The 11,527-nt window shown below is 41.0% G+C and overlaps 1 protein-coding gene across 2 annotated transcripts in view; it reads right to left on the reverse strand.

The window, feature by feature from the left end:
- The window catches only part of LOC127027648 (oncostatin-M-specific receptor subunit beta-like), a 33,559-nt gene extending 23,719 nt beyond the window's left edge, over window positions 1-9,840 (reverse strand). For both annotated transcript variants that reach the window (XM_050913454.1, XM_050913453.1), the window contains exons 1-3: window positions 9,781-9,840; window positions 7,578-7,709; window positions 3,157-3,253 (exon numbers count right to left, since the gene is read on the reverse strand). In XM_050913454.1, the coding sequence (XP_050769411.1) occupies window positions 3,157-3,229 (73 nt within the window). In that variant the 5' untranslated portion in view covers window positions 3,230-3,253; window positions 7,578-7,709; window positions 9,781-9,840. The remainder of the gene's footprint in view (window positions 1-3,156; window positions 3,254-7,577; window positions 7,710-9,780) is intronic.
- Between the last annotated feature and the right edge of the window lie 1,687 nt (window positions 9,841-11,527).

The raw sequence follows: 11,527 nt of genomic DNA on the forward strand, positions 1-11,527 counted from the left end.
CAGCAATCAGATATCCAAACCATTTCACAATTTATCCTGTGGTACCTGCTCTGCACTAACTTCTGTCTGTGCAGCAGTTTCCCTACATATGGGTCTTTACATTAACTGTAGGAAATGAAAGGCTGAAGAGAAGCAGCAGTTACAACAATCCCTGATCAATCAAAGGAAGCAAATAATACTTTATAAGCATATTTATTAATTATGAGAATACAGACACTGACACAGCTTAGTTGTTTATACAAGTCCAGCCTATAATTAAAGAATAAATGGAGGAACGTATGTGTTGTACCATTAGCAACAACTTATAAAAAACTGCTGAAAAAAAGGATTGTTTCTCTTTCAGCAAATCATCTTCAAACTCTGTTGGTATATTTTTAATCCGTTCCATTTTGAAAGGTACTGGAAATCAAAGCAAAATGAAAACCTTATGCTTTCAATCTAGAGGAAACTACTGGCATAGGCTTCTTCAGATATGCTTGGAGGGTGAAATCAAGGTTTCATTGTTCAAACACTTGGTCTCAGAAACAGGATTGTGGTATCCTAAAAAAGTTTTTGAGGAAGAAGTATACACACACATATATGCACACATACCTTCTATCAATTCTCACTGCAGCCTTAATATATAATTACTGGAAAAAGATGAACATGTGTAAATTACATGAAAGCAGAATTTGACACCATTAGTGTCTTCTGTAAGATAAATGCAAAAAAGTTTCAAGTGCAGAAGTAAAATTTCCTTTTTGGCTAGGGTTATGACATGGTCCTTAAAAAAACCATTCCTGCTGCTTGACAGTTGCTTTTGAAAAAGAATGGCCATCAGTTTTATACTACCATAAGGTAACCCAGCACCTATAACAATCAGTAGATGTCTGGAACTGAATAAACAAAGTGGAAGGCCTGGGGATAAATTTCACTTGCCTAAATGACGAGGGAGCAGCAATTTTAGGTTTTACTGGAAAACAGAAATATTGTTAGCTTCACTGCCAAGGACTGACCAGGCAAGGAGCCAGAACAACCAAAGCAACAAAGTGAGCCATAAAATTGACTGTGGAAGCAGAGTATCTTACATTATTTTGGGAAGGTAAGACAAAACACACTTCATCTCCCCACATTCTACAGACTTACACCATCAAAACAAGATAAAGGCTGTTAAAATCCCACTTATGCTAAAGAATTGACTGTAATGTTGTTCCTCTCCAGGATGTAATCTTAGCTACTCATTTTCTGGCCAACCTTACCTGTACGTTCATCATCCTTTTACCTGAAGCACCCTGTACCAAGCCTCTGAGGGGATCTCATTTATCGTATACAAATAGGTGGCTGATCTAAAGCTCTGGCCCTTGCCATTCTTGTGTTTTCCTTCTGCAGTGCTGAAGCAACTGCGGGAGACAGATGGGCCCAGCACAAGTAAACAAACCTAAAGGAAGGGACCCAGCTAGTGTCTCAATGAAATTCACAGACACAAAGTAAGACTCCCAGGGAAAGCAAACAAATACGCCTGAAAGGAAAGCCAGCCAGCTGACAGAACCCCCTTCCTTTTTCAGGGTGCACCATTAAAAGAAACCCCTGCGTATCTTCTGAATTTCCCTATCCTCTTTTCTGCTCCTTCTCTAGCCAATTCTAATTGGAAGTGTCACTACTATGCCTATTGCATTAATGATGATCTTGCCTCTCTTCTCTACATCTGTCTCTTTTTGTCCAGGCTAAAATCTTATCCCTTTTCTTACCATGGAGAATATTTTCACCTGCCTCATTTAATTAACTTGACAAAAAACCAAAGGTCTCATTAGTTTGTGTTTTTTCTCCATCTGTATGGGTGTCCCCCACTATCTCCTTTTAGTTAGATGACATATCACTTCAGACCTCACACAATTTTGTTTTCCTCAGAGCCTGGCATAAGACAGTCTAGATCACCAGTCAGGGTTTATACACAGTACCAACGAACAGAAGAAACAATATAGTAAAGGATTTATCCAAGATCTTGAAGACCACTGAGTTACAATGTGGGACTTAAGGACTTTTGTAGTATAATTTACACACGTAGAAATATTTGTAGCATTCACAGTTATAATCTTCCCCTCCTAGCAAAGTTAAATGATCAAGGCATCTTAAGACTTGTTTTAACTTGAAAGCTAACTCAAGACTATATAAATAGCTTTATGATTAACAACAGAGACTAATTCTATTCCTGAACAACCGCATGTGAAAACAAGTGACCAAGTTACTGTAATGCAGTAACTGTTTGGACTTGCCTGCATTACAAAGTTTTGCCACTCTAGGGGCATTGGTAATAGAGTCTCAAAACTGAGGAACCGGCACCTTGGGTGAATGGAGTATGAACACATGAATTTCAAGGCTGAAGAGAGGCAAAGAACTCTGAAACAGATATATTACCCCCTTCAGTATGATAACAAGTACATTTATACAAAAAACCACCCCTCTCCTTCCTTCACCAACTTAATTAAGGCAATACAACTTCTATAATGCAGACTATAGTCTGGTAAGTTCTGCCTTCTTAATGGTGGTTACAGAAAAGTCAATTAAAAATATTCCTTTTTTTTCTTTTAATGGAGTCATGCCCAAAGCTATTGCCAGCAGCAAGTGTGCAAGCACTACTTTTACCTTAAAATACACAGCCTTCTGGAAAGTTATTCTTATATGTAACTCTGTTCCCTCCAAATATGCATGTTTGCTTTTTTCTTTGTATTGGATACATATGTGAAGTGTAAGAAATAAAAATCTGGTCCTGGAATCTTGTGGCACAATCAGAAAAGAGCCAACAGAAGTTCTAAAGTTTTCATAGACAAGAGAAACAAAAAAGAGAAAGTGAAGAGGTAGAAAAGCATAAAGGTTGCAAAGATGAAAATTATTTGAAGATGACAGAGTACAGATCAAAAACATACGAGACAGAGGGGGAGCAGATAAATAAATACGCTCTGGCTTCACATCATTGCAAGTTATTAATTCAACAGGCAATTTTGCATGATGGGTTTATAAAAGGTAATTATACAAGTTGCTTCATCACCTTACCAAAGACAATAATTTGATTAAGTGTGTAACGTTGCTTAATCACAGGAGACTTACAAATGATCAAGTCCAAAGCTTCAGTTGTTGTAGATTGCTTCCAAATAAAAAAGCGAATGTTCAGACATTTACCTTGCTGTGAGTATGTAGTGTAGCAAATCCTCAGGGGGAGCAGCACTGCCAGAACCATGAAGTGATTCATCATTCATCCGCCTTTTGCTGCGTAAGACTTATCAGTAAAGAAGACATTTCTATTTATTAGTTTCTTTTACGAGAAATGCATGCCAGACAATAGTCCAGATAATATTACTGTATTTAAAATGAATAAATAAAAACCCAACCACACAGACTCCAGGCAGTTCAAGAGAAATTCAGGAAGAACGGACTAAGAAAGATAAGGAATGAAAAAACCCTCTTCTTTTTAGGACCTGGTTACAGTATAAGGAAAAGTACACCACACTCAAAAAGTACAGTTTAGTCTATACAAATAAAACACACAATATCTTTAAAGTTTTCCCTCTACTTATTTCTAAGGAATATTAAAACAAAAGTTTGTCCTGATGTATTTTGGCTTTCCTCCTGCAACAAATATCCATCCTAACAAGGAAAATAAAAAAGCATCAAAGGTACGAAAGGCCTTGTGGTTTCTACTCCACCTAAAGCCTGACTGATGAATCCAGCAGACTTTGGCAAGCATGGTCTTGCCCTTTGCCAGCACCCAGGACACTATATGGAGGGCTTTAGTTAGACTGGAGTTGAAATACATGTATCAAAGTCTTAGCAAGTTCCATTCCTAGAAGGACCGTCATCTCAAGCACCACATAGCTCTATCTAGCATTCCTTTTCACACTCACATTGTGACAAGATGAAACTCTGTTTGACTTGCACAGCCCAGTCCTGATGGACTGATCGTATGTCAGATCTCATAAGACATGAATCACCTGCAAACTCGCTCGTGTAGAAGGGAGAGGTAAACATTTAGCAGCAGTATGGTTAAAAGCACTCAGGCACAGAGGGTACAGGAGTCCAAACAACAGGAACAGGACTATGGATACAGCTATCTTTAACTTTCAGTTTCCACTTTTTACATTTCTGGATCTGTGTAGAATACTGATAAAGAGTCTTCTACCACTGCTTCCATAACAGAAGTTGAAACTGCTTAGCAGGACAGATAACCACGATGACCTTCTGTCCCCACTAAAGCCAAGGACAGAACATTTACTGATTTCAGAAGGGCCAGGAATTCACTCCAGAATTTCTTCCTAGCAGAACACCTCCAATTAATACCTCAGAGCTACAGACACTTAAGTTTAATGACCCTGCTGTAGATTCATTGGTTTTGAGAAGCTCTGAATTTCTCCAAAGGATGAAAAGAAACGATTTCACCCTTTTTTTTCACGTTTCTAAAGGTCACATGGAAAACATAGAAGACTCCTGCATGCAGCACTGCAACCCAGGGCTCAACACTCACAACAAGCACCCTTGCTGCAGTGTGCCCCAACATTTTCCTTGTGAGCACAAATGCTTCACATGGAGGCCCCCATATTTGAAAGGTGAGCATCACCTTGCCTAATGCATAGGCTTCTGCAGTCTTTCTTGCCATTATACCAATATCGTCAAAAGTATTTGGACAACACTAAAATCAACATGAATAAAGAATCTAAATATTTTTGAGAACCTAGGCCTAATTCACATGCAACCAATAGGCTGTTTCAAGAGCTGACTTAGGGAAATCTGCTTCTTTATAGATTTTCTAAGTTCAGACTTTTTTTTTAATCACCTGATCAAATTTAATATCTAAAAGGGAAAATAATTTGATACGTTTTGTCTGGAATAAACACAATAGAATGGCTCTTTGTTATAGAGCAGTGAGCGGCAAGTAACACAAAAAGAAGTCTTTCCAAGGCAGATTATGTTAAAACTGCCGGTAACTCTTTAGTAGATTGTTATTCTTTTGAATTATACAAAATGAATATTGAGACACAAAGCCAAATCTTCCATGCCCTTTTTCAGAAAAAAAAAAGTGAAAATAAAACTGCCTTTAAAATCAACGGAGTTGACTCTCTGCTCTAAGACCGATTTAATACAAGGGTGGTCAGTTAGGTTCAATGACATAACTCCTGACTTAATTATATCAGCATGATGAAAACCTGGCCCCACAGGACTCCTGATTTTGTAAACATCTTTGGGGTTGGACACAAAGCTATTTGCCATGTATCACTTAAATCCAACATTAAATACAGTGGGAAAGTATTGTGGAAGTCATGACATATTAGACTATTTGTTTAAATTGCTTCCTATTTGGAAAACAAATCCAAACTCTTTTCTGCTCTTAAGAGGCATTCTCAACTATTGTATTGAAATAAATGTCTAATTTAACTATCTCTCTTCAGTCATTTACACTGTTAGTTCACTAATGACACAGCCTAGATCACTTTTATTGATGCATAGTACAGACACCTCATGCTACTAAAGGGCAGTGTAATATAACAAATGACCTTCGGAATAGAAACATATTTTGGACAGCTACAATGCTTTTCACTATTCAGTATGTTAATAATCTAGTTTAATACTGTATAATAAATTGTGATAATATGTATCACAACTGTATCAAACCAGTTTTCATGGGAAAAGTTCTGGAATTATCTAACATAAGAGAATATGAAGTAAATTTAAATAAATGAAACACTATTCAAGAAAAAATAAATAGTCCTTAATATACGAGTAATATTTTGACTTAAATCATCTTTATGCAGAAACTTCTGCCTATGACTAACAAATTAATCACATACAGTAATTACTACCAACTAATGTCAAGCACTTATTCTGTATTATCAATAATTAAGTACTTTCATAAAATCATCATTTAAAAATCTGTCTTGGTTACAAAGATTAAAAGAGAATCAAAACAGTTGTACAAAATACATTATCAATTTCATTTTAAAAAAACCCATGATGATAACAGATTAACTACATCCTTGCCAAAAGTGAAAATAATTGAACAACAAAGGGAATGAAGACAGGAAGCCAGGGAAGGCTTTTAGGTATCTAAATAATTCATCACCCTGAAAGAGGCAAAGTACTAGCTCTGAGAAACAGTGAGCAACTATGAAATGCCACAAGAAAAGTGACAATCACAATCATTGTTCTGGTGAATAGCTTGGTTCAGATTTGAATACCACACTAGTATGCCACAGTTCTTCATCTGAGAATGAATCACTGCTGAGGGGTTTTTTTAAGCCTAAGAGAAGTCATGTTTTGTCACCATGCTCCAACCTGGAATGCCTGTGTCCTTTGTTTCCATGAATTGCAGGTAAGAACAGGAAGCTTTCATGCCAGTGATTTTGAATATGGACTGCAGACACCTAATTTGAATACTTTTTCCTTTCTAGTTACTTTTGTCATTAAGATAATTTTGCAACGGCATTTCTCTAGTCTATCACCAAATCACAGAGCATTTTGTCCACCTGAGCTCTGAAGAACTCCAAGGATGGAGATTCCACAACTTCTCTGGGCAACTTGTTCCAGTGCTTAACCACGCTCACTGTGAAGGTTTTTTCTCCTTATATTCATATATTATTTTTTTCTCCTTATGTTCATATAAGGAGAATATCTTCTTTTATTCTCCTTATATTCACGTATTCATTTTTCTCCTTATATTTTCCTTGCTACAATTAGCGCTCGTTTCCTCTTGCCCTTTTGCTGTACACCTCTGCAAAAAGCTTAGCTCTGTCTTCTCTTCTCGGTAACTTCCCATTAGTCAGGTGAGGACTGCAGTTAGAGCTGCCCTTACCTTTCTCTTCTCAAGGCTAAACAAACTCAGCTCCTTCAGTGACTCCTACATGTGCTCCAGCCTCCAAAGTGTCCTGGTGTCTCTCTGCTGGACTCAGTCCAGTCTGTCAGTCTTCTTTGTACTGTGAGCCCAAAACTGTACACAGTAATTTAGATATGGCCTTGTAAGTGCCAAATAGAAGGAAATAATCACTCCCCTAAGCTCTAATTCTCTGCCATCATTAACAACAGTACTTACAGTTCTAATTTCTGTGATGAATCTGGTTATTGGGATACACTTGTGAAATGACCTATAAAATGGGGGATTATACTAAGCTGTAAGTTGAGGATGATTGGGCACAAAATGATCTGTCAGCTATAGAAGTTAGCTTAGCAAGAAATTTTTCATTTTGCCCTGTATTCTTCCCCCTTCTAAAAATTTAATATCTGGGGGGGAAATAAAGCAGACTTGCTTACTCTTGTCAGTCTGTAGCCTGAATCACTGATAGATGTTTTAAATTCATGAATATATAGTCTACTTTTGTAATTCTTCCCGTTGGAAAAATGTAAACTGGGGTGTGACAAAACAGATACAAATGGTTTCAGGACTCCCTAGCCTAACTCGAAATTAATCAGTACTGATAGATACATCAATAGAACAGAACCATTTTGGAGACCTGGTGGCAATTGCAATAGTATTCAGCAGCAACAGGAATTGTTCAGAGACCTGACAATTAAAGAGCAATCACTCAAGAAGTGGAGACAGCACAGGAGTGAATTACCTTGGCAAGAGATGAAATCTCCTTCAGTAGGTAGTTTGTGAATAGTCTAAATAAATATCTCCAGTTAAACTAATTCTCCTTTAGAGCAAAAGGCTGGCTTAGATGATTCCCGAAGTCCCGTCCAGGCCAACGCTTTTGTGATGCCATGGATGAGAGGAAAAAGAAATTCCCATTATTCATCTGGTAAACATGCCTAAGATAAACATTTCGTCAAACCTCTCTTCAAAGGCATTAAAGCACCAAAAATTCAACCGAAACCTCTTTCAAGATCAGGCTCATAGTATTCAGGAGTCATCGGCCAGGAGTTGGAGCAGTATGGTGCACATGCTGCTGCAGCACCTGGAATACCCATGTATGTAAGAAAAGGAAGCCCCTGCTATGAACATCTAGTATTAGCTGACTGCAGAGTCAATCTGTTTTGTAGCAATCTTCCTAAAGCCGCATATTTCAAATTTTACTTCATACAGCTTTCCTTTCTCAGTACCCTTTGCTTTGCTTATTTAAAACAGCTGCCAGTTGTAACCCATATTCTCAAATGAACCAGAGCCTGTACACAGGCTGGGAAAATAAGTGTTTTCAGCTGCTAGGATCCAGAAAACTTTATCCATTTAAAGGAGAGTATTACATAGGAACACCAAATCATAAACACTATTGATTGAACAAATTTTCCTAAACCAGACATGGAAGAGGACTGTCAGTGAGGCAAATGCAGTAATAATACTACTTTGGATTTGTATTACATTTTTCATCCTATGTTCTCATTCCCTCCATTTCATAGACAGACTGAGGATAGGAATCATAATTCAAGTTCATACCACACAGTACAAGGTTGCTAACATAACTGATGTGTTTAGTGCCAAAATCTGATAAACTCCTTCCATAGCCACCAAAGAGAAAGAGGCACCCCTAGAAGGTAAGCCAGACCATAGGTAGACTAACTTGACCTCCAGAGGTGTTTTCTTCCTCTTAAACAGATAACTAGGTAAGTGCCAAAATGAGCTACAATGTCCTAAGTCAATGATTTGTACAAAGACTCTGCACTGAAGTGTGCCCCTGCTCTCCTGATTCTTGTAATTCCCAATATGATATCCCTTGCAAAATCAACAGTGCAGAGCTGATAACCAGCTGAGGCAGCTTTACTTGAAACAGGGAGCAGTGTCAAGCCATTGGAAACCTATTGAGTGTTGGTAAAGTAGCATCTGCCAGAATATCCTACAACTAAATAAATCCCTCTTCAAAATAAACATCATACTGTTTATAGAAAATTTAATTTGCAACAATTCTGAATTATGAAAAATGAATAGCTGAGACACCAAATTCTAAAGTGGATGAATCTTTCCTTTAGTCCTTGTACTCGGGCTTTCTTCTCCCACGCAATTTTAAAGATGGTTTCAGTTACACTTAGCACACAAAATACATCTGTGTATAAGACACTGAAAGCTCCTAATAAGTCTTTGTGATCTAATGGGTGAGCAACAAATTTAAAGCTGCACATGGAAGAAAGGAATTTCTATAGTTAAGGTCTAATAGGCATGTAATCATTTGATCACTTAGGGATAGCTTTATCTCCTGTTTTTTGATAAATAGAAAGCTCTTTGATGCACGCTGTTGATTTTCCAAAGAGCTTTGCCAAAACAGGAAGACATTATGTACTTCATGGTCCCATGAACGCTGGAATCCAAACAAAAAAGCAATTAAATAGTGAAAAACAAGGGTCTAAAAACGTGAAGCACTCACCAAACTGTGTAAGACTACTCCTGCCCCATCAGAAAGCAAATGCTAACAATTGTAGGGAAAGAATCACATAACATGGTGGCATGACTCATACCAACAGGAAGAATAATTTTACCATGTTTTTCAGGCATGATCTACTTGTAACGCTGTTAGGATTTAGTTTACTCTGCCGGAGTAGGGACTGGTCCAGCCATACAATATTTAGATAAAAAGAGAGATGAAAAGGTTGTGCCAAATAAACAGTCAAACTCCAAAAAATGCAGGAACCACACTGGAATTTTTGATGTTTCCTCATTTACTCTGATGGTTTTGAGATTAAACAACAAATTTCAGCTGCTTAAAAGAAAGCAGGAGCAACACTTTTTCTCTGTATGATGCTGGATTTAAAGGTCTGGGCTTGCATTTCTGAGCAAGTCAACACCTTCTCTAAGTAGCAGGAACAGGAGACGTTAAAACCAAACCTAATCACCTGGCAAGAGCAGCATCCTCATCCGGTGATGTACCTCACCTCAGTAATCTTTGCTCAGGTCAAACCAGCAGCTTTTATGCAGTAGGTAAGCAGCGACATCTTGAAAGCAAAGAAGGTGGGGGGGGGGGGGGTCATAAAACGCATTAATTTCAACGGTAAGCGATGGTGCTGCTGGGGCAATCTGTTTCTGGAGGATGAAGGAGCAGTACGAGGGCGGCGGTGCCGAGGCGCCGGCTTCCCTCCCTCCCTCCCGCAGCCCCCCGCACCCGCCATGCCCAAGGGAGGCCTGGAGAAACAGGGATTAAAGGGCAGGCAAAGGGTGAAGAGGGCTTAACGGGCACCAGAAGGACTAAACTTCAAAGTAAAAACTCCACAAAGCGTTTCAAAAAGGCGCCAGGGTGGAGAAGGTGGATTTTCCTCAGCGGAGCAGGCTGAGCTCCTCTCGGCGAGGGGTGCCGGCGTCCCCCGCGGGAGGAGAGGGGAAGGGGGGATCACTGAGGGAACGAGGGGCTGCCGCGACAGAGAGAGACCGGTATAACTCACCTGCAGCCGCCAAGCAGCTCCCTCAGGAACAGGGTGGGAGACAGGTCCCCGCGTGGCGGCCAGCGGGACGCGCCGGCCCCCCCCGGTCAGTGCCGGCAAGAGCTACAACAGCGTGGCCGGGCTCGGCCGTCCCTCCCCCGGGCAGGGCGGCGCCTCCTCCCACCTCCCGGAGGCCGGGTGAGCAGCTTCTTCGGAATTTCCCCCCTCCGCTCCGGGAAGCGCGGCCGGTTCTCTTGGCTGCCCTCCCAAAGGCAGGGCGCGGGCCGGCCGTCCCGCCGCTCTCCCTCAGCGCCTGCCGCCATCTGCCCCCTGATCGAGGGAGCCGGCGCCCGCGGAGGACGGGGTCAGGCGGCGGAGGCCGGGCCGCTCCTGTGCCCCCAGGGCGAGGAGGGGCTGCAGGGCCTGGGGTCAGCCGGGGACAAGGGCCGACCCTGGGGTGGCCATGCAAAGAGAGGAGGACAGGCAGGGTTAGCCTGAGAGGACCGTGAGGAGCAGAGAATGGACACATTGCTCAAACAGACACTTTCCCCATCCTCCCAGTCCGGAGCTGGTCAGAAATGGCATGTGGGAGTGGTGTCTCCAAGACACCTGTGCCTCTGGTGCCATGGCCCCAGGGTTGCTGTGTCTCCTTGGTCTGGCTCCAGGGGACGGGGACAGTTGCTCTGGCCATGAAGGCAGACGGGGTGAGTAGGTGGCCTGGTGCTTGCAGCAGGGCTCGGGGTCGAGGCCATAACCAAGTCTGGTGCCGCACCACTGTCTCACAGGCAGCTGTCCGACAACATCCCACTCAGAAGCCATGTTAAGGAAGGTTACAGCTCACAAAGTCAAACTCTCCACTCTCAAAATCGTAGGACCATAAAGCAGGAAGGGAGACCAGGAGTTCACCGCATCTGTTGCCCTGCCCTTCGGCTGTGGGTCCCCATCTGACAGGCCTCGGCAGGGCATTCAGAGGGGTACAGTGTGCTGCAAGCTGCCTGGGTCACTGCTTCCACCAGAAGATGTAGCCATGAGAAAGTTTTGTTTAAACCTGTTACTTATCTTTTTCAGGGTGTTTGTGGTGAAGGTTTCTCCAGTTTGTAGCACTTCTACATAAAAGAAGTCTTCTGTCTGATTTTCTTTTTCCTAAGCTACATTTGTAGGTTAAATGTAATGTACCTATTAAGACACTGTTTTCCTTGCTTTCCTTTGGATTGTCTGAAATTCT

The sequence above is a fragment of the Gymnogyps californianus genome, chromosome Z (assembly GCF_018139145.2).
Source record: "Gymnogyps californianus isolate 813 chromosome Z, ASM1813914v2, whole genome shotgun sequence".
In the NCBI taxonomy this organism is placed as follows: domain Eukaryota; kingdom Metazoa; phylum Chordata; class Aves; order Accipitriformes; family Cathartidae; genus Gymnogyps; species Gymnogyps californianus.